This window comes from Barbus barbus (genome assembly GCF_936440315.1).
Source record: "Barbus barbus genome assembly, chromosome: 9".
Lineage (NCBI taxonomy): Eukaryota > Metazoa > Chordata > Actinopteri > Cypriniformes > Cyprinidae > Barbus > Barbus barbus.
Window position 1 is genome coordinate 9,322,647 of NC_136737.1, and position 23,716 is coordinate 9,346,362.

The 23,716-nt window shown below is 35.8% G+C and overlaps 2 protein-coding genes across 3 annotated transcripts in view; both read left to right on the forward strand.

Moving 5' to 3' along the window:
• Positions 1–9,551: 9,551 nt before the first annotated feature.
• Positions 9,552–14,770, forward strand: LOC306875082 (uncharacterized protein). Of its 2 annotated transcripts, XM_079425478.1 has the most exons (5): positions 9,552–9,663; positions 10,509–10,817; positions 13,457–13,786; positions 13,921–14,027; positions 14,310–14,770. In XM_079425478.1, the coding sequence occupies exons 1-5, from the start codon at positions 9,618–9,620 to the stop codon at positions 14,328–14,330; spliced, it is 813 nt and encodes a 270-aa protein (XP_079281604.1). In that variant the 5' UTR covers positions 9,552–9,617; the 3' UTR covers positions 14,331–14,770. The 2 variants fall into 2 exon arrangements, with proteins under 2 accessions (XP_079281604.1, XP_079281603.1); XM_079425477.1 differs by having other exon boundaries at positions 13,921–14,769.
• A 1,336-nt stretch (positions 14,771–16,106) lies between these two features.
• LOC306875095 (uncharacterized protein) overlaps positions 16,107–23,716 on the forward strand; it is a 40,231-nt gene continuing 32,621 nt past the window's right edge. Inside the window, exon 1 of the mRNA XM_079425497.1 lies at positions 16,107–16,223. Within this exon, the coding sequence (XP_079281623.1) occupies positions 16,178–16,223 (46 nt within the window). The 5' untranslated portion in view covers positions 16,107–16,177. The remainder of the gene's footprint in view (positions 16,224–23,716) is intronic.

Genomic DNA, 23,716 nt, shown 5'->3' on the forward strand with positions numbered 1-23,716 from the left:
TACAAACAGACTGCATCTCAATATTCAAACTGGATATCTCACTATCAGCAACACCAAGACTGAAGTCTCAAGACTTTATCAGATAAAGACATTACAGAGGAGCTTCTGTGTTACTCTCTATGGTGAGTACTTCATTATTGTTATTATGTTCAGGGTCAATTCCTGCAGTGTAGAAAATTTCTCCAGGAGATGGCGACCAATGACTGTGTTTTGCAGTGTTTTTGCTGCGTACGGTTAAGGCTAGAAGGGATACAGCTACAGTATAAAACACAATCTAATAGGTATTTGACTAGTAGTTTACTAAGCAAACTTAAATAAAGTGAACAGTTATTACTTACCAAGCAGATGCCACAAACTCAAAAGTAAAAGTTGAACTATTTTCTGCTAAACAATTTACAGAATCTTTTGAAATGAGTCTCAAAAGACTACAAGTGGAAGTGATCGGAGACTTAATATGATAATATCTAAATAAAAGGTAACTGAAAGTTGAGAGTTGTAGTTGTGATGGGGAGAGAGAGAGAGAGAGAGAGAGAGAGAGAGATAGAGATGTAATGTGTGATTATGTGACTTTGTATGATTTTATGAGACTTGACTAGTTTATCTTATTTTATGTATTTAAATATTTAACGTGAATGTTGATTATTAAATCAGTCTTGTTTATATTCACATTTGCTTTAATAAAGGATCTTCTCCACTGACATCATCCTTAATTCTTGTTTGGATTAAAGTCATTTTTAAAGAACTACCAAATGTAAGAATTTATTTTTACACACACACACACACACACACACACACACAAATAGGATTTTAAAAAAAATCAAAATAATAATTTAGGGCACTCTATCCTTTAATACACAGTTCTGAATATTGAATACTTTAGAAAATATGATTTTGTGTGTGTGTTTGTGTGATTATACTTGTTTTATTAAATGTTCATGTTCACTTAACCTAATGTGGCTCATTTTCTTAGTTCAATATATATATATATATTTTTTTTTTTTTTTTTTTTTTTTTTTTTTTTCATTACAACCATATCAAATTTTGAAAAAAAAGTAAAAAACAAAACAACAAATATGAAATTTACAAAAAAAACATCTTCCAAATAAAACACTTTATTTGCCAGTTTTCTTGACCATACAAGCTTTACAAATGTACAGGACAGAAAAACATTTTTAAACATTTAACACTTCAACTCTTTATAATGAAAAGAAAAAGGTTAACACTGAAATGTTCATGAAAAAACAAATCATCAAGGACATGAAATCTCGTCAAACTGACAATAGCAGTTGGTACATCATCAAGATTTCTTATAAAACGGATAGTTCCGGTCCTTGATTCTGATTGGTTGTAAATTACACTACAAACCTACATCTTTGTTCACTTTGTGTGATGCTTGGCAACCACTTTGCTCCAACCATAGATTCCAACCACAACTGTTTCTGAGGAACTACATTGTTTTGTGGAAAAATACTGTGTTTATCAATATCATTACACTTATTTGCTCAGTTTTATTTTGTGAAACCTTACTAAGTATATGGAATAACCGTTTTATAAAAGCAATAAACCCCGTGAAGCCGTGGTTTACAGTGAATTTATAACAGCTAAAGGGGTTTTAGGCACTCCGCTTCACATCGTGCCTAACAGAGCCCCTTAGCTGTTATAAATTCACTGTAAACCACGGCTTCACGGGGCTTATTGCTTTATTTTGTACCAGGATAACATCACTGAAGATCAATGGAATAGACTTAATCACGTCATCAAAAACAATGATTCCAACAGTCATGTGCTTGATGAATTCCTCTTCAGAACCTGCGTGCTTTAATAAAAGCAAAGACAAGCATTAAAATGTGTGTTATGTAAGGTGCAATGCCTGAAGATTGATTATAGAAGGTATCAAACTTATGCTCTATTTTGCTTACCCGTCTTACTCAGTTCCTTTACTTACAAGTTTCCTTAACTGTAACTTAAATGGTGTCAATTGTTTGATTGATTGATTTATATTCTCTTTAAAATACATTAATAAAAAAATAATTTATAACGTTTTAAAACAGATAAAAGTGACAAATAAAAAGATACAGAATGTTTATTCTTGTTTTATAATACCAGGTGCATTACTAATTGATGAACTTAGATTTCCTCTTCAGTTCAATTCTTCTGGATCTGATGTCATAAACCAGTGCAACAACAGCAGCAAAAGCAGCCACGCCCACCACAGCAGAGACGACCAATCGGATCACAGCTTCAGTCGTTTGACTCCAGTAGTGCTCACAGTCTGTAGAAAGAAGGTGGCACTAATTTAAAGACTATATTATACAAACTCTTTCAATAAGACTTTGACATGTCTACTCATACCGGTTTAACGCATCAAGTACTGGTATTTAAGGTATTAAGGTACTGTGAAGAAACACTGATATCACCACTGTTCTACCTCCACATGTCTGACAAAGTTGATGGATGTCCAAATGTTTAGTCTGGGTGCTGACAGGATTATTCACCACACAGCTGTAGCTGTTTCTATCCTGATATTCCACCTCCAGAGGTAGACTGATGCTGAGATCAGACTCACTGATGTTGGACAATAAACTGGTTCCTTTGTACCAGGAGAGAGTCACATGACCCACATTCACCACTGAACACAGCAGCACACTTTTGAACCCTGATGATGATGATGATGAAGAACATTGAGGAGAGTATCTGGTGATGACAGGAACAGGCACAGGAGCTGGAGAGTAAAAAAAATAATATATAAGAGGGGTGTTACGTAAACATTAAGTAAAATTAATTAATAACATTAATTGCATGTGTAATATGCTACTCACCATAAACAGTGACAATGAATTTTTTTATTAACTCTGTCTGTACGAGATCGATAGTCAGTTCATAAACTCCAGTGTGTTCTTTAGTGATGTTTGTGATGGTGAGATCTCCAGTCTGTCTTTCGATCTGCACTCTGTCTCTGAATATCATGATATCGTCTGTAAAAATGTCTCCTGCCTCTATTTTGATAATACGAGTTCTGCTGGATCCAAAGAACCTCCGCCACTCGATCATATGATTGCTCTGTATTTCAGTGCGACCAGTTCGGAGAGTGAAAGAACCTCCCTCCATCGCTGACATCGTTATATTTTCTGTCTCAGCGTCTACAGATCAAAATGAAATGTATATGTAAATATAAATGCAAACTTATATATTTAGATTTATTTAAATAACTGAATGATTTAAACGATTTTAGCTTATGCACTAACACTAATGAATGAATAATCATGAATAGCCTACATTTATTACTCACCAATCAGAGGAAAAAAACATAAATAGAGCAAAACAAGCCCGTGAATCATTTTCTTCAACAGTTTGAGATGCGTTCATCGGCTGATGAGTTCTGGAAAAAACTGAGGTCGATTTTATGAAACACGACCGAATAGCGTGTGTTTAACATTGTTTCATTATCGTAAATGGACTACTATGTAGATAACTTGCGGTGAGACAAGCAGATAAAAAAAAAAAAAAATCTTCAGCCAATCAGAAAAACACTCATTCAATCTGCGCGCTTCCGTGAAGTTTGGCTTTATACCTCTCAGCCTTTTATAACACCATAAAATAGTAGCTAACCATGAATAAGCTTTGTTTCCATGATATATTTAGTGATTTTACTGAACAGAGATCCCTGACACACAGTTAGAGGTATAAGAAGATCTTCATGGACAAAAAAAAGTGCATGAATTTTGTTTGAATAAAAATCTAATCTTTAATCTTGAATTCTGTCTTTAAGGAAAATAGTCTCTTGGTTATATTGCACGTAAATCAACCGCACACATGCAAAAGGCGCAAGACGTTTGTCCACCCAACAGAAGCCACATTCATTTGAGTCAGTCTTCCACTAAACTGACGTGAATTAAACCACAGCAGGTTTCGCTCTGACTCAGAAACTGAGCTGCTAGAGTCTCAAAAGCATTCAGTGCAAACTGGATTAATTATTTTATTCCAAAGTAAAGCTGTTTTGGATGAGATTATGTAAGAAGGCCTTCGAGCTCAAACAAATAGTTCACACTTTTTTTCTCTCTCTCGATTGTCTTCTCTTCCTTTAGCTTCTCTTTGCTTTTATATATAGGCTACACACAGTTGACAGTTTCTCTCTTACCAGATGCAAAGTGACCCTTAAAGTTGTTTAATTCAAAATTTTTACTGATGTGCTTATTTATTTATTTTTCTCTTAAACAATCATACAGGGCCATATGTCCACTGGCTATATTTTGGTACTGTCATTACATTTTTAACCATTTGATGCACAGCATGGGTCTAAAGTAAAGAGTTTCTTTTTTCTATATATTTGCAAGAAATTAATTTCATCATTCGGTATCCCAGGAATTCCTCAATCAACTTGTTTTTGATCAACACAAATCCTTAGTTTAATTTTTCCTTTATTATTTTTTTAATAAAAATCATTTTTGTATCACTACCCTTCTAATGCACAACATGGGTCTAAAATGACTCGTATTCATTTCCTGTTATTTCAATCATGGATGAGTGTTTCTTTTTTCAGTCTTTGAATGAAATGCATTTTATCATTTATTATTTCAAGTATTCATTAAATATCTTGTTTTAGATTATTTGTTTATTTTACCTTTATTTTATTTTTATTTTTTTTACTTTATAAACAAACACTTTTTTTGTTTTTTGTATTTCTACATCAATTTTAACACAAGGGTCTAAAATTATCCATATTAATTTCTATGATATTTCAATAATGGCTGAATGTTTCTTTCATGTAGCCTATCTCTGAATGAAATGCATTTTATCATTTATTTATTGCAGGTATTTATTAAATATCGTGTTTTTGATTTCCACAAATCATTATGTTTATTTTCATTTATTTTTTTATTTTTTTACTTTATAAACAAACAAATTGTTTTTGTATTTTAAATTCTGCAACTTAACAAGGCTGCTTTTGTATATTTGATGCATGCAAGTCTTATTTTATAATTTATTACACACAGAAAATATTTGATATATTGTGAAAGATAACTAGACATAATATTTGAATGTTAGGCTAAGGTTACCTGTCACGTATCCTGTGGGTGTGCCCTGGTTGGCCACCAGATGTCACTGTCTTGTCTGAGCACATGGGTTTGTGTTGTGATTGTTCCATGTGTTCCCCCGGTTGATTGTTTGACCCCGCCCTCCTTGTTATTCCCTAATTGTCTCAGCGTGTACACCTGGTGCCTCCTCGTTTGTCTCCTTTAAATGATCCTGGTGTTTGCAGTCCTGTTCGGCCACGTTGTCATATGTCTTGGTGCAGTAAGTCATGTCTGTTTTCTAGTCCTCGTTTTTGCATTGCTCTGTCAGTCTGTTTTTCCCCTCGGGGTAATTTGTTTCTGTTTTGTTTGTTTTATAATTAAAACCACCATTTCCCTGAACTTGAGTTCTCGCTTCATTCTCTGCACATATCATGACAGAACGTGGCCGACTACAGAGAACTCAGCGGGGAATGGATTCATACCATCCTCCAGCCCCTAACGGGAGGAACCCCCTCTGCCAACGCATCCTCCAGGTCAGGAAGCTGAACGCCATCCGTCAGAGGGGTACTGAGGTGAGGATGTTTGCCTGGACGTTCTGTGAGGCAGCAGAGGGTTTGGGCTATAATGATGTGGCTCTCAAGGATTTTTTTAAAAGAGCCCTTGAGGAACCCCTCGACGTGTGGAGGATGGGGGAGCTGGACCACCTGTCGTTTGATGAGTTTGTGGAGTTTCTGGCGTGTTCCTCTACGGGAGTGGCTTGTGTGCCGCGGGTGGTGCCCGCTCACAGCGCTCCTGAGGCGGCGGTGCCCGTTCTCAATCCCCTAGTGGTGGCCGAGGATGCCGCAGCGGCGCCCCGCTCCCGGAGACGGAGGAAGAGGCGGAGGAAGGCCTTCTCCGTCCCACAAGGCCAGGAGGCTACCCAGGAGCTCACTGCTGGCCAGGAGGTCGTGCCAGAGCCACCCAAGCGCCTCGCCCTGCCGGCGCCACCCAAGCGCCTCGCCCTGCCGGCGCCACCCAGACTCCTCGCCCTGCCGGCGCCACCCGAGCTCCTCGCCTTGCCGGCTCTACCCGAACTTCTCGCCCTGCAGGCTCCACTCGAGCTCCTTACCCTGCCAGAGACCGTTCCTGAACTCACTGTCTGCCCTGTCACGGCCACAGAGGCCGTTTCTGAACTGACTGTCTGCCCTGTCACGACCACAGAGGCCGTTTCTGAACTGACTGTCTGCCCTGTCACGACCACAGAGGCCGTTCCTGAGCTCACTGCCTGCCCTGTCACGGCCACAGAGGCCGTTTCTGAACTGACTGTCTGCCCTGTCACGGCCACAGAGGCCGTTCTTAAAGTCACTGCCTGGCTTGTCCCTCCGGCCCCACCCTGGCCGTGCGCTGGGGTTCCTGTTGGGCCGGAAACCCCCTGGTCCGTCCCTCCGGATCTGTCCTGGTCTCCTGCTCGGCCTTGGTCTGCGGGCCCCCTGCCTCTGCACGGGCCTGGCCAACCATCCCTCCCCCTGATCTGTCTCTTGCCCACCTCCCTTGACATTTTTGTATTTTCATTTTTCATGTTTTTGTGTGTTCTTGGTGTTGCAGGTGGAGCATCTGGGAGCTGCTCCTTTGTTGGGGGGTAGTGTCACGTATCCTGTGGGTGTGCCCTGGTTGGCCACCAGATGTCACTGCCTTGTCTGAGCACATGGGTTTGTGTTGTGATTGTTCCATGTGTTCCCCCGGTTGATTGTTTGACCCCGCCCTCCTTGTTATTCCCTAATTGTCTCAGCGTGTACACCTGGTGCCTCCTCGTTTGTCTCCTTTAAATGATCCTGGTGTTTGCAGTCCTGTTCGGCCATGTTGTCATATGTTCTTGGTGCAGTAAGTCATGTCTGTTTTCTAGTCCTCGTTTTTGCATTGCTCTGTCAGTCTGTTTTTCCCCTCGGGGGAATTTATGTTTCTGTTTTGTTTGTTTTATAATTAAAACCACCATTTCCCTGCACTTGAGTTCTCGCTTCATTCTCTGCACGTATCATGACATTACCTTGACCATGAAATCCATTATCAGTGAGGAAGAGAAACATGTTCAATATAGCTGTCACAAATCCGGTTCGTGATCTTTTGTCCAACTGCCACAAGAGGTCGCCTCTCCATCATATTGGCTCTCACACCACACAGACTGTCATATATTACCCTGGACTGCATTTCCCAGCATTCATTGCACACAAGTACACACAGCTGTCTCAATCACACACTCACACCTGTGAACCGTCACACAATCACACACCTTACTTAGACCATGGACTTCCTCTTTCTCTCTGCCGAGTCTGGTTCTGTGTTTAGCACTCTCCAAGTGTTAGCTGCCTTACCGAGCCATTCTGTGTTCTCTTAGTCTAAGTTTGGTTTATTTTGTTTATAGTCTCGTTTCCTGTTTCCTGCCCTTGTATTGTGGATTTACCCTTGTCTCACCGTTTCGGACTCTGTGTATACCTCGTTTGGATTATTACTCAGTCTATCAGGCTACCCCTCTTCTCAAACCCTCTGGATATTGTTCACCGATTGAGGACCCACCCATGCCCTAGGATTACTGTTGTGTCTTGCCCGTGCCATACCCGTTTGCTGATGTTTTGACCCTGTCTGTTATTTGACGGTTTATTAATAAAAGCTTGCAAATGGATCCTCACGTCTCGTTCACCCCATTACAATAGCTAGCTTGTTGTTGACGTACTCTATTATAGCTAGCTATAATGTTAGCTAGGTCAACAAAGTTTAATTATTTAATAATTATATACAAGTATGCATTGTTGCTGTCAGGTGAAAAACTTGTATCTCCATAGTTCCTCATATTTATTTTTTGTCATATATCAATGCTATTGGTCACCCTTTATGTCTGTCAGTGTTCCTGAAAAGTAACAGTTTTGCACATACGAGGTTTCTGTCTGACAGTGACAATATAAGTATTTAAGTAGAGGTGTGACCCTCGGCATCCTGGCCAAATTTGCCAAGTATATACTTGGTCTAAATCATTCTAGATTAATGGCTGGAAAAGCTGTAGAGATGCCACAAAAGGATAAGGGAGATCAGGCAATTCTTAGTCCTGATTCAGAGTCTGAAATATGTGATGCTGATAACCTCGATTATGTGCCACAGGGTCAGTCTGGAGTTGTGGGTGTAAATCCAGCTCCCCTAGATGAAGACGACTCTGTGATGAAATTGAAGACTTGTCTGACACAGTCCAATAGACTGAGTAAAAATGGTTTGCATCTAATCATGCAAGCAGAGAACATGTAGGTGGCCCATGGTTCTGTGGTGCAGTGTGCTGGATGTTACCACCCTCGATGCCTACACCAGGGGTGGCCAACGTTGGTCCTGGAGAGCCACAGTCCTGCAGAGTTCAGCTCCAACCCTAATCAAACACACCTGAACAAACTAAACAAGGTCTAAGGGTCACTAGAAAGTAACAGGCAGGTGAGTTTTTATCAATGTTGAAGCAAAACTCTGCAGGACTGTGGCTCTCCAGGACCGACACTGACCATCCCTGGCCTACAACTTCACTTATTTCTATTATTCAGTCACATTCAATACAGTTGCACTACAGACAGTGCAATTTCAGTACTACTGGTTGTCAGTGATGTTTATGTTATGTGTGACAAAGTGGCAAATAAACATATTTCAATTGTTAAATGTGTTGGTAATAACTGCTAAAATAATTATTTTAAAAAATAATTATTTTTTTGTCTTTATTCTTTAGTTTTTTCACACTTGCATAGATGGGTCATTTTTACGCCATGTGTCTAAACTTGATGTAATAACACAAAACCAAGCAAAAAATAAAATTTTAATTTGTGGTCATTGAAAAAATATCTTTTGAATATTAATGGATAATGGAATTCATAGATTAGGTAATATTAAAAGCTCAAATAAACTGATTTCAAAAGATATAACAAAAAATATAAATATATATATATATTTTTTTTAAAAGCCGAGCGAAGTTTGAAATAACATAGGAAATGAATACGAGTCTTTTTAGACCCATGGTGTGCATTAGAAGGGGTTTTCATAGCTTGTGCATCAAAGGGTTAAATGTCTTATTTCATGCCGTTTATGTTACTTTAACACCTAAATAAAACATCTCTCAAAAGTTGCAGTTTGGTCTGGTTTTGTTTTCACAGTAATCACACGTGATATGTACACTATTTAATTTTTACTATGTTTTTAAAACCTTTTTTGGTTACAAATAATATATTTTAATGTAGCCTATTATTATTTTTTATTTTTGCATTATGCTGAATGTCTGCACTGGATTATTGTGACACTTTTATTGCAAGGATTTTTATTTTAATTTTTTGCAAATTTTTTACTAATAGCCTATACTAGCCTACATCTGTGGGAATGGGTGGGTAATTGAATCTATATGGAACCATCGAATAAACAAGCATTTCATAATTTGGATCTAGTCAAGGTTCTCTTTGGAACATTCCGAAATCGGTTTATTACGCGACACACCCGCTTTCTCAAGAAACCACGTGACCTGGAATGTGATACCAGTCCATCATCAGACAGTGCCCTGAAGCAAAGCTGTTGAGGACTTGAGGTTTAAACGCGGTCAGAAGCGACATCAGTATGAGGAACGATACCTTCCTTTTTTGGGTTTTATTACTCACGAACGGTGAGTAACACTTTTTTATGTTAATTTAACATTTTCGTTTTAAATATAAATCGGAAATAAGATTATTATTTTTATATCTACGGTTATAAAAATGAAATAAAAACTCAAACGTAACTTACCTATAACTTTTTTTCATAAATATACGTTCTGACAAATCAAACACCAGCACTGTAAGGGTATTTTTGGAGTCAGTTGTCTGTGCATGTGTGTGTTTAGTAGTGAATAGTTGAGGCTCAGACGGCCTGTAATATTCTGAGCGTTATTATTTTACATAAAAACTTGCTGCAACACGAACGCATGTAGCCTACTGTTTAAACAAAACAGAAATAAGTTACTCTCTCAATCAGTCAGTTTCTTTGACTTTAGTCTGATTAGTCTGTCGCTCTCATTCAGCGTGCGGCTATACGTCTAATAAAAGTAGGCATAGGCCTATATATGCCATAAACTGCCATCAAGCTTGTCTTTTGCCGTCTTTGTTATGGTGATTAGTGTTGCTTTTGATTATGAGACACAAAATATAATTTAGCATTGCACAAGAGCATGTAGCATTATGGGAGAATGAAGTAAGTTTAGGGACTGACCTTAAATGAGCTCATAATATCCCATCTGAACTATACATCATTGTGAAAGAAAAGGGTCACTTTAGAGAAATGCTCATGAAACTATATTGTTACATATAGTGTAACATTGTCATTTCCCAGTACCAATACAGGAATAGTGCTGTAAACAAACAATATATTGCCTGAAAATTTGCTATCATTAATATACTGTATCTAGAGCACAAATATTATAATATTGAATATGTATACAATATTAAATATAAACTGTTTCTGTTTGTTCTTCAGGTGTGTTTGGTGTTGATGCAGATGAAGTGTCAGTATCAGTGATGGTGGGAGATTCTGTCACTCTACATACTGATATTACTGACGTACCGAAGGATACTAAGATAATATGGAAGTTTGGTGATGAAATCATAGCTAGAATGAATGAAGCAGATGGAAATCCCTCTACATATGACAAAGACAGACTGAAGCTGGACAAACAGACTGGATCTCTGACCATCACAAACATCAGAACTGAACACATTGGACATTATAGTGTAGACATCAAGAGCATAGATGCAAAATTGAAGACATTCCAAGTTACTGTCCATGGTGAGTAACTCATGTCAGTCACCTGTGGACAGTTTAGATGATGTGGAATGATTAATTTTATTTATTTATTTATTTATTGAAGAGATAAAAACAACAGCAGCAACTGGCTAAAATTGAGTGTAGTGTGCTAATGCTAATTTAGAGCAAAATGTAAGTAATTTCTTTAAAAATTCTTCACATTATCCAGTGAGGTTTGTTATTTTTGTCAACTTTAAAAAGAGAGAGAAAAAACATAGAATGTCTACATAGAAACAGATGTGTCCGTGTGTGTGTTAAAAAATAAATTTTTGTACTGAATTAATTTATCTTTTTTTTTTAATGTATTTATGTCACCTTTTTTAACCACATGAGACTTAGGGACATTCTAACGCTTAAAAAAACCCACATTATAAGAGAGTTTCAGTAAGTGTTTTAACCCTTTCTGATATTTTGTACTTTTCAAGCAATAAAAAAGCTGTCCTCTGCACATGTATATTTCAAGTGTTATTATGTGAAAATACTTTCAGCATTATAAGTGGTTTCAAACTGCGTCTGTTTGTTCTCTTCGTGTGTTTGTTGAGACAGATGATGTGGTGTCAGTGTCAGTGATGGAGGGGGATTCAGTCACTCTACACACTGGTGTTACTAAAATACAGGGAGATGATCAGATACTGTGGAAGTTTGAAGATCAAGTCATGCGCATTGCTCGCTTAACCTGTTAACAGTCGCCCCCACTAGTTGAGCTCAAACCCAAACATGACCTACACAAACTAAAATGGAGACAGTTTTTCAACTGTTTGGATTACAGTCATAACTGGAGTCTCTTTAGAAAGATGATAGTTGTCCTTTTGTTGTACAGTGGTCAGAATTCATTATATTAATACAGAAAAAGAGTAAGAGGAGACTAAACATTCTAGAACATAATCATCCATGAATTTTAAATGAAATATATTCAGGAATTAATGTAGGTAACTGTGCAAGAGCAACTTAAAAATAAATCACAATTAAGGCACAAGTGTGAACAAAATATAATGCAAATTTGAAGAGCCACCACTAAATATAAGATAGAATTGATCTGTTTGTTTGAGCATCCAGAGTGACTGACTCTGAGAGTGTTCTGGATGACTGACCAATCAGCGCTGCAGAAAGAACGCGGGGGGCGGGGATAATCGGTACGTGGGACCCTCAAACATGATAATATAGTGTTTTACCTCTGTAATACCTCCATGAGTGCATACTTCTGTGTAAAAATGACAGGAATTATAATTCTTTCTGAATATGCTACACAAATGAGGAAGAATTAATCGATATTGCTCTTTAAAAAAAATTTACACTAAAGAGTCTGAACTGATTTTATACTAGATTATTGCTGTTAAAACTATGCATACATTTGCATGATTTATTATGTCTGTCATTGTCACTCGACAAAAATACTTAAGAACTATCAGATTCTATGTACTTGTATTGTTGCGATCTCTTGTGGCTGTGTCATTGTGGCCGTACTGGAGCTTGAGACTTCAGTCTTTCTAATGTCATATTGCTTGTCAACGTTAATTACGGTTCTAATGGTAAAAGGATGCAGTAAATGCAAACAAACAAATTTAGGAACCAGCGATGGTCTCGAGCAAGTTAATGGGTTAAATAGAGCTGCTGACCCGAGATGGAGTAACGTTCATCTGAATGATCAGACCCGAGATCTCACCATCAGAAACATCCGAAGAGATCAGTCTGGAGATTATAAGGTGGAGGTCAACGCCATCAATATGATCTCGCACAGGAAATTACGTATTAATATCAGTGGTGAGTAGATTAAACTTTATATAGCCTAAATGTTAAAAGATAGAGTTAGAGTCATGTTATTCTGTAAACATGTAAATAGTAGGCCTATTCAGGCCAAAGGACATTTTGGCTAATATAGACAGGACTAGACATTTAATTAATTTTTTTAGTCTGTTGGGGCAGTTTAAGTTTGCTTCTCTGGTGCCAATCATTAAAATGTTTACACTTACAAATATATTAAACACGTGTATATGCACTAACAAAAATATAAACAGTTTGACAATAAAACACGTACAAAGAGGGTGAAATATTTTATCTATTTGACTGCGTGGTGGCCATCAGATCAGGGAACAATGAACAAGCAAATGTGCTGTTTAATGACTGAAATAGGCTATTAACTTTAAATTTCACGGGTAGGCCTACTTCAAGATTTATTTATTTTTTTGTCGAAGGCTGACAGAAAAAAGGTGTAAATCCCTGCTCTATTTGAATGTGTTGTGTGTGTGTGTGTGTGTGTGTTTTTCTGATAATTTATTTGAAATTTTAATTTTTAAAACGAGATTTCGTATTTCTGAGCCTGAAACGCCACCTAGAGGAAGAATACATTACAAATCATGCTGTACAATGAAGTAGTTGATGCATTTGAAATACTGCTGCTTTTATAGATTGAACTGATAAAATATATCTGTAATTAAATACCAAAAAAAGATATACATATACATATATACTTGTTTTAAATGAGATTTGTTGTATCTGTTTACAGTAAAAAAATAAATAAAAATAAAAGACTATGTATTCTAGCAAAAACGAAACTAAATAGAAATTTAATCTAACTTAAAAAAAAAAAAAAAAAAAAAAACTTTTTTTTGGTTGTTTTCCAGGTGTGTTTAGTTTGGATGGGGTGAAGAATATATCAGTGAGGGAGGGAGATCCTGTCACTCTACAGACTCGCATCACTGATATAACAGGAGATGATGTGATCGAGTGGACATTTGGACCTCAGCACACTTCCGCAGTAAAAACTGACAGAGAGAATGGAAGAATAATATATAATGAACATGATGAGAGATTTAGAGACAGACTGCATCTCTATATTCAAACTGGAGATCTCACCATCAGCAACTCCAAGCCTGAAGCCTCTGGACTTTATCAGATAAAGATCATCAAAAGCACGTATACCATACAGAAGATCTTCAGTGTTACTGTCAGTGGTGAGTACTTCAAGTCTTTCAAAAGGAAAGTCTCATTTAGATTTGTGCTTTGTGAGTCAGGTTTGATGTTTGTAGTGTTTGTTATAGATCAGACACACATTCACACTAATGACTGTCTGTCTTTATGATTACAGCTCCGTCAGGTGCTCCATCAGGGATAAGTGGTGCTGGTGTTGGTCTGCTGATTTGGGCTGTAACTGTGTTTTTTGCTACAAGAAGTATAAGCAACCAAGGCAAAGGTGTAAGTATTTCGTGCAAATCATACTGCAAGAGCGAAAAATGATTTAGTCTTTGAAGGAAGATTTTTTTTGTTTCTGCATTTCTGTTCATAATTTAAGTATGATTACTGTTGAAAGGACAACAGAAGATTGATTTTCCTATTGTATGTGTCTAGTGCAGGAGAACATAGGTACAGGGGAACTGATAGCTAATATCATCATTATTATTAAAACAGTATTTTTTCATTAACGTTTTCTTATTGTTTAGTGTTTTTACTGTGATTCTATCTGTGTTTTTATAACAGGTTTCAGTGAATATAAAGTGAATCACTCTCAGGATCAATAGGAAAATGAGAAGAAACAACAGTTCACTGTAACAATATAAACTTAGGCTTTGCATGATATACTAATCAGTGTTTAATTTATGTATATATATTTCTGAAATATCACGGTTAATGTATTTTTGCCTTATGCTTGAGTACTAGAACAAATGGTAAAATTGTAAACACCATAGTCTGAAATATTTGTTACAGAACCATTCATGACTTTTTCTCGTTAAATTTAAAATAAATCAACATATGTTAAAATTGCAAGGCTTTGGTTGCTTGAAAATGTTTTCACTTCGTAGTGTAATCTTAAGGTTATTTGCATGGGGATTTGTGATAGGTGCAAAGTATAATTTCTGTACCATTCATATGAAAATTCATGTTCAGGCGGTGCTCATATCTATCTATGTACAAACACACAATAAAGTCGATCAAACTTGATAAAACAGACTATTTTATGGTGTCAGTGTGAACAGTGTGGATAGCGAGCTGCATGTTCTATGCAAAAGAGTTGGTTATCACAGATGCACACCGGGTAAGAATCCTGCTTGACAGAAACCAAATATTTCTGTTGATGATGAAGCTGTTTTGTGGAAATCCGACTTAAAGGAAAATATGTCTTTGCCCATTTACCTGTCAATTAGCCATACAAGCAATAGTAAAAATAATTTTAGGAGCAAGATGTTTTTCCACTCAACAGAAACCACATTTGTTTGAGTCAGTCTGTCAATAAACTGATCAAATTAACCTCAGACCACAGCAGATTTCACTCTGACTCAAAAACAGAGCTGCTAGAGTTTCAAATGCAGTAGAAACAAGACGTTTTCTCTTGCAAGAAGGGGGACATGTTTGACAGCTTTTATTTCGCAGTAAATCTGTGACATTCTGAGAAATACCGTGAGATTAATACACTCTAAACCTATAATCTTACAAATCTGGAAAAATATCACATATGATGGAGTGTGTGTTTTTATGTTGTCAGGGTTTTTTTGTTTCTTTATTTTGCTTTTCATTTAATTCACTTTGAATTTCAATGAGAAAATGTGGATCACTTGTTTTAACATAAAGATTCTGTGCTCATTGGATGCAATGCGCTCTTTGTTCTCAGTTCCTGTGTTTTATTTTCAGTATCTTCTGTTCACTTGTGTTACAGACCCTGTCTGAGCAACATAAACAGCATAAACGCCACATTTCCATTACTCACAAATGAAGCTAAATTAAGTACATTGAAAAACTGACTTGACTCAAGTTTATACAGTAATACAAACAGGCGGTCTTCAGATTTATATATTGCACTGCATAAAATGAAAATGTAAAGCAAATTTTAGTCTGTCCCCTAACGTCAGAAATATCTTTGTCATCATCAGTGAATAGCACATCTTGCATGTAGGCGAATTGTTTTATGCAATGTGCAATGCTGGGTGTCTGTACATAATTTAATTATGAAACTGTATACACATATATATATACATACAGATAGATAAAATGATGAATGCTCATTGATGCATGCTAATATAGGCAATGTATCAAACACAGCAGTAGGTGGGTTGTGAAATGATTTCTTCATAAAGCACTTAATATTTACAGATAAACCGAGCTAGTTTGCATGTGTGAACTTGTCTTGATTGTTTTGTTCTGGCAGGTCTATAGCAGGTATACCTGTCTCTCTCTTTGTGAAGATGCTCGATCTTTTGCTCTAGCCAAGGTTCACTAGAAACACCGAGTATGACGCAACACTTCCTCTTTCGCAGAAGTCACGTGACTCGGGCAGTTTGACACAAGCCCATCATAACTGCCCTGAATCACTGCTGACATTAACTTTGGATGCGGTCAGACGTGATATCAGTATGAGGAACAATCCCTTCCTTTTTTGGCTTTTATTGCTCGCGGATGGTGAGTCAGATTTACTTTTTTTAATGATTTTATTAATACTTTCGGTTTCAATATAAGCCGGAAACAGAAAATGTAAATTTGCTGTTATCTTATTACCTCCAGTGTTTCTTAACGTACAGACTTTTATTCTCTATAAATAGATTTTGAGATAAATCGCATAGTGAATAATGACTGATGACAACACCGCATGGTATTTTGGGGATACTCTGGTTCCGCGTGTTTTTTTTTTGTAGTACACACTAGAGGTCGCTGACGGCCTGTATTCCTGCTTAAAAAAAAACAATAGAAACCATCACAGAAAATCTCGATTGGTTTCCATTAAAATACCATTCTAAACCATTAGATTTTTCCAGTAAAACCATTACAAAATTCCTTTTTGTAGTGTGTTTTGGGCATTTTTACAATAGGATTTAACATCCCACCAATAGAATCCATCACATACCAGTAGACACCATTATAGTTTCCATTAAAACCAATACAATTCCCATGATAACCATTAAATCCATTACATTTTCTATTGTGTTTTGGGCAGGCTTCTATTGTTTTTTTCTCTATTTTACATGTACACTGACAACACACACACATCCACACACACACACAATCATTCTCGCTGTTGTTTTTTATTCAGGTGGAAATATAAAATGCGTATTTGCAGTAAACCGCCATCAAACTCGTAATTATCGCTGTAGAGGAGTGCTGAGGGTGGGGTTTTAATTACTATGTTAATACATTTTACTTCTTCAGAATAATTATGTCAACCACAACCCCAGCCCTATTTAATTTGAGAGATTTTTATTCATTAAAGTAACAGGAAACTTTTTTTTTTTTTTTTAATCAAAGCAGCAATTTGAAAGGAATAGAACAAGTAGACAAGACAGTCTGACTGATGGGTTGGGTGTAGCCTGTATATGTGAAAGTCTGGTAATTTTGAGTGATTTTGTATTTTCCACGTAATACAAAATCTTCAACTTCAACTTTCAATGAATTGCAATAGTGATCTTTCAGAAAATAAAATATTTTTATGTTCAAGGGGAGTGTACTAATTTATGCTCTATACTGTATATGAAAATTACAGGCCGCATTAATAGCATAATCTCTGTTTAGAAATGGTTTCTGTTTGTTGTGCAGGTGTGTTTGCTGCTGATGTAGGGAAGTTTGTGTCAGTATCAGTGATGGTGGGAGATTCTGTCACACTTCACACTGATGATACTGAAACACAGGGAGCTCTGGAACTGGTATGGAAGATTAAAGGCGAAAATGAATTCATAGCAGAGATTGATAAAGAAATGAATACAATCAAAGTACCTGGGAATGAGGAAGAACGATTCAGAGGCAGACTGAATCTGAATGGTCAGACTGGATCTCTGACCATCACAAACCTCAAAATCACAGACTCTAGAGTTTATGAACTACAGATCAAGAACAGAAAAGAGACCAAATCCAACATATTCAGTGCCATTGTCCGGGGTGAGTAAATCAGTGTGATCATTATGTGATTTAACTGTCGGTAAAGATGTTTTGGAGCAATCTCAATAATATACAATAATCATTTAGCTATATATATATAATTGGTTAAAAGATAAAAAAAATACATTATGTTAATAAACACTCAAGATGTTCAGAGCAGAATTTTTTCAAATTCTGTTAAAAAGGATATTTTCAGAGGAACTGTATCACTGAACCTTCAGAAGTGTTGAGATGACTCGTTTCCCATCAAAACATTTTGAAATATAATTAATATAAATCTTGATAGATGCAAAACTCTCCAAATGGATTTAAATGTTATTTACCAGATTCCCTAACCATGGTAACCATGCTATATTAAATACTTTCAATGAGCTGTTACATGGGCTCAAGGTTTTGCTCTTTAGCATGGGTCAGTTACCCCCTTCTGCTAGGTGAAGTAACTACACCATTATTATTATTTATTATTTTTTTTTTCAAACATAATTCAAAAATGGACAACCTGTAGGGCTCTTAAAGTCAAAGTGAATTGGCATTCGCTATCTGTATTTCATAATGTGATGTAGTGAAACAGAATATTCTGTGGGAATCAATTCAAAATATAATCTTTACAGATTTCTTATAGTCTAACAAACCTGTGCGCCATAAATTAATTCCTTTGTAAACTGGTGTGCAAAATTGTGTGCAAAGTGTTGCTGTCATTCTAGAAATATCACAAATACAATTAAAGAGATTTTAGACTTTGTATTATGTGATGTAGAGATTCTATCCAGTAAGCTTTTTTTGTTTGTTTGTTTGAAACATTGGCACTGGCGAAATGCACACTATTGTGGGAAAATATAATGATTACTATAAGGAAGATAAATAATTGAATTGAATTGATTTTTTTTTTTTTTAATATTATTTGGGTCATTTTGGCTTGGATAGGATTTGCTTTTTCCAGGAAATTCAGGTTAATGTTGTCGCATTAGGCTAAAAAATAATGACTGCTCAGTGCTCACACAGGCAATAACAACTAATTTCCACCTTTTTACACTTGTGGTGTTCCTGGTCAAAAATGACTGGCCTGCAAAAAATAACTTATAAAATTCTCATTATCACTTCAGAAAAAGAAATCCAATATGTGGTGATTACAAATTTTTATAAAAGGGCTGGCTGTTTTTGACCATGAACGCCAAGGCTATAGGTTTTTCAACACAGGACAAGGGTTAAACATATAATTAACATTATAGTGTAATTTAATTTCTTGTAACAAAAATGTTGATTTCAGTAAAATAAGTTTATTTGTATACCCCTGCCATTTGTTCTTTTATATTCTGGATTCTTCAAACAAAAAATAAATCAAATAAACCCTGTTGTAGCAAATTAAGTCCTATGTTGTTTTGCGTTACTATTTCTTAATTGGCTGAAATGCAGATCACTGATTCTGAGCTCCATAGATAACCCAGATTTGAATCTCTATTTTTTTTCTTTCACATTTCTTTTTTTTTTTACAGAGGAGACATAGACTTCATATAGATACAGCACCATTTTAAGTCTTAAAATATCATCTTGACCTCCAACAAAAGCCGTACAAAAAGTCACATGATAATTTCTTATATTTTCTTCGTTACACCTTACTGTTTCTTTGTTTGAAATCTTTTCAAATATGAATCCTTTGTGTTTAGAGTATTACACATTTAAATTAAAATTGGAGTCACATTTTCAGGGTCTCCGCCATTTGGATTTCACTTTACATATACATTTTAATGTGTATTGTGTGAACATGTATTACAGAATTATAAGCTTAATCTCTGTTTTAAACAGTTTCTATTTTGTTCTCTTCATGTGTTTGTTGTTGAAACAGATGTTGTGGAGTCAGTATCAGTGATGAAGGGAGATACTGTTACTCTACACACTAGTGTTATTGAAGTACAAAGAGATGATGTGATACTGTGGAAGTTTGGAGATCAAGGCACCATCATTGCTGACTTAACCTGTTAACAGTCACACCCACTAGTTGAGCTCAAACCCAAACCTGACATACACAAACTAAAACAGCCACAGTTCATGAACCCTCTGGATTACAGACATAACTGGGGTCTCTTTAGAAAGGTAATAGTTGTGTGTTTGATGTTTAAGTATCAGAATAATCTACATTAGTATAGAAAAAGAGTAAGAGAACCTTAAATAATTTGGAAAAGTTATTATCATTTTATTTATGCAAAGTAGATTTAGAGGTAAATATATGGGACTGTGCCAGAGCATCTCAAAAAGCAATGAAGTAAAAGCCACAAGTCTGACCAAGTTATCATTAAAATACGAAAATAGAGCCACTAAAAATGAGATTCCTGTAATACTTTTTCATAGTTTAAGTACATTTTAAAAGGACACTTGGAGACTCCAAAAATGGCCACTAGTAATTAACATGAAGTCAAACACAATATAACACTATTTATAATATTTTTTTAAGCTACAATTAATGGACACTAAAACAGTCTGATTTGATTTACGTCTTTGCCTGTACGTCGAACTTATAGTTCAGCAGAGGATATAGACCTTCTATATGTGCTAAACCATAAAGTCTGTGGCAGAAAAATTTATTCTGTTGTCTTATATCATATTGTATAAGGCATGTAGCGTAGTGTTGGTACAGCACACTTTTCACTACCACATGTAGCTTTCTCAGCTACTTTCCAAATAACATTTTTCATTTTGTGAAACTCATAATCAGGTCTGTCTATTTTCTGGCACGGAATACTCACTTTTTCACATCCAATCCATTCTGATTTTAAAATTAAGACCTGCCCTTTTTTCCCCATGAAAAATTCTGTTTCACTTGGAGATGTTACATTATGGAAGTAAAATAGGTTTTGCAAGCTTTTTCCCCATGTTGTTATTTTAACAGTTTGAAGTGATATTTGTTAAGGAGATGTGTGTTTTGGATGTTAAAATATTAATATTTTAATTTAATTACCCCATGTACCAATTTTATATGCAGAATAAGCAAGAAATAAACCATTTTATGTTGATTCCCTGAAGGGTTGAACACTGTTTGATGCTATTAAAACACCAGTTTGTTTGCGTATCCACTGCAGTCTGATATGACAGCACTGGCTCAACCAGTGGAGAGTGAATTTGGGGTTGGACAATCTGCTTATAAAGACCACGGGGACACGACAGTTAAAAGCAGACAGAGGAAATGTTCAGGAAACATGGATGACAACAGTAGCTACTTATTTTGAGAATTCCGTTTTGTTACTACAGTTATTTGTATAAATAATGCAACACACCTTCAGTAAGAATAATGTTACAATGCCTATATACAAATGTGAAAATTTACACCCGAGACTGACTGCAGATACAAATCCACATAATCTCTGTAATATTATATTTGTTGGCTACATTTTCGTCCATCAGAACTTTACCAGCATTCCCGTGACTGCCTGCGTGCACTGAAGATTGTAGTTTGTGTTTATTGAGCATGTCACAACAGCTGATGGCGCTGTTAGAATGTTTTGAATCACTGACCAATCAGCTCTGCACGGAGAACGCTGGGTGTGGTGTTATTTTGTATTTAAGACTCTAGCAAATATGCAAATATAACGTTTTACAATTAAAACACCACTCGGAGTGCATTAATTTATTAGAAAATTAATAATGATTACAATTTATTCCGAATAAACATCGCATAAACAAAACAAATTACTAGCAATTTCTCTTAAATTACATAAGTTTGGACTAAAACATGTATCTGATTTTTGTATCTGGTTTTTGTCATGAAAATTACGCCTTTGTTTGTAAGATTAAATTTACCTGTCATCTTTACTGGACAAGAACAGTTCAGAACTCCCCGTTACTATGCTGTGTGTATTGATGCGATTTCCTAATACGAATTAAAATGATGTGAGCTCTATAACATTACGCTCCTAAATATCGAAGCCCGAGCCTTTGAACTTTCGAATGACATATTGTTTGTCAAACTTAATTAAGACTTTGATGGTAAAAGCATGCCGTAAATGTAAACAAACAAACTCTGAAACCAGCGATGGTCTCGAGCAAGTTAATGGATTAAACGGCCCTGCTGACGGGAGATGGAGTAACATTCATCTGAATAATCAGACCGGAGAACTCACCTTCAGAAACATCCAAAGAGATCAGAACGGAGATTATAAAGTGGAGATCAACACCAGCAGCATGATTTTACACAGGAAATTACGTATTAACATTATTAGTGGTGAGTAGCCCAAATAATATTATATTCTGGGCCATTCCTGGGATTCAGTAGTCTGACAAAATTGAGTATTAAAAGCTTTTTACAATACTTTGGCCTCTTATAATGAATACAAATAACTGTTGCATTTAAAAAGTTTCTTTAATAGTGGTAGTCTACAGAAAATGGTAAGTAGTTTCGTACTTTTCATTCATATTTTTTGAGGCATATTGTAGTCAGGGAGGGTTCAGTTAAGCTTAACAACTCAACCCTGTCATGTAACATTAAGATGGAAAAGGATTATTAAGTAAATAAGTATATACAATGTACTTATTTTATTGTTGCCATATATGGTCTACTCTCCTACATGAGGAGCAGTGGCCATTTTGAGTAAAACAACAACAACAACCCTGTCACAAATATGTATATATATATATATATATATATATATATATATATATATATATATATATTGTCTTGGTTTCAGTAAATATAAACTTAGGCTACCAAAATCATGAATACAGTGTGTCCACTTAAACTTTTCCAAGCATCCTACATCAGAAATAGCACCCACAGCAGAATAGCAGAAAGAAAATGTTGGGCATGTAGATATGTTGACCCAGAAATAAGAGCACAATGAGAGAGAAACAAAACTAAAAATTAAATTTGAAGGCAATGTATCCCTTCAAATGTGTTAGTCTTCAACCCTGTCACACTTTGTCACATATATATTTTAGAAAAAAATAGGGAAGACAATTAAGAATGAAGGTATTTCTTGCTGATTTCTCATCTGACATGTTAAGGAATAATTTGATAAAATTGTGGTTTTAGTTCAACATAATGAACAATATATAGCTATATGTATGTATGTATGTATGTATGTATATATATATATATATTATTATTGTTATTTTTTTTTTACAAAAATATAGAGACCATAAACTCATAATTTGTATATTTTTTACTTCAGTCACATAAAAGAAAAAAAATCCAAGTTGAAATTTTACCAAATCCCAGCAATTACTATTATCATATACTCTGTGATCATTCTAGTGAGCAGTTTAGATGAGTAAACATTGTAATATTAGTGTGAAATCATAATGTCATAGTTAAATTGTTTAATTGATCTATAGGTCTAATTAATATTTTATTCTGTAAATGAAGCCTTGTGCTAAAGTCTATTTGTTTATGTATATCTGAACTGGTAGGCACAAAACATAAACTGCACAGAGTATAATTTGTATTAAACGGAATGTCAAATAAATGTCAAAGGTTAAACTAACTTTACTCAGTGAGAAAAGTCTCTTCAGATGCTCTAATCTGAACATGTAGGAGGAATTTATGTGACATATGAATAGTGTTATACAGTAGAACTCATTAAGTTACAGAAAAGTTCATCAAGTTTAAACAAATGAAATGGGGTTTTAATGTGAATCATACCCCAAAACTGAACACTTCTCCGTGTCATATATTTAATAATTTTGTTCTCTATATGTGTTTGTTGCTGTGACAGATGAAGCAAAGACAGTATCAGTGAAGGAAGGAGAATCTGTCACTCTACGAACTGGTCTTATTGAAATAAAGGGATATGATCGGATAGTGTGGAAGTTTGAAGACCATCCCATGGGTGAAATCAATAAAGCGACTAACCAGTTCTCATTAAATAGCAATGCTGCGGTGAGATTCAAAGGCAGACTGCAGCTAAATGAAAACACTGGATCTCTCACCATCAGTGACTCCAAAACTGCAGACTCTGGGTTTTATCATCTAAACATGAGCTGCAGCTCACACTTCTTACAGAGGATCATCAGTGTTACTGTTAGTGGTGAGTAATGTT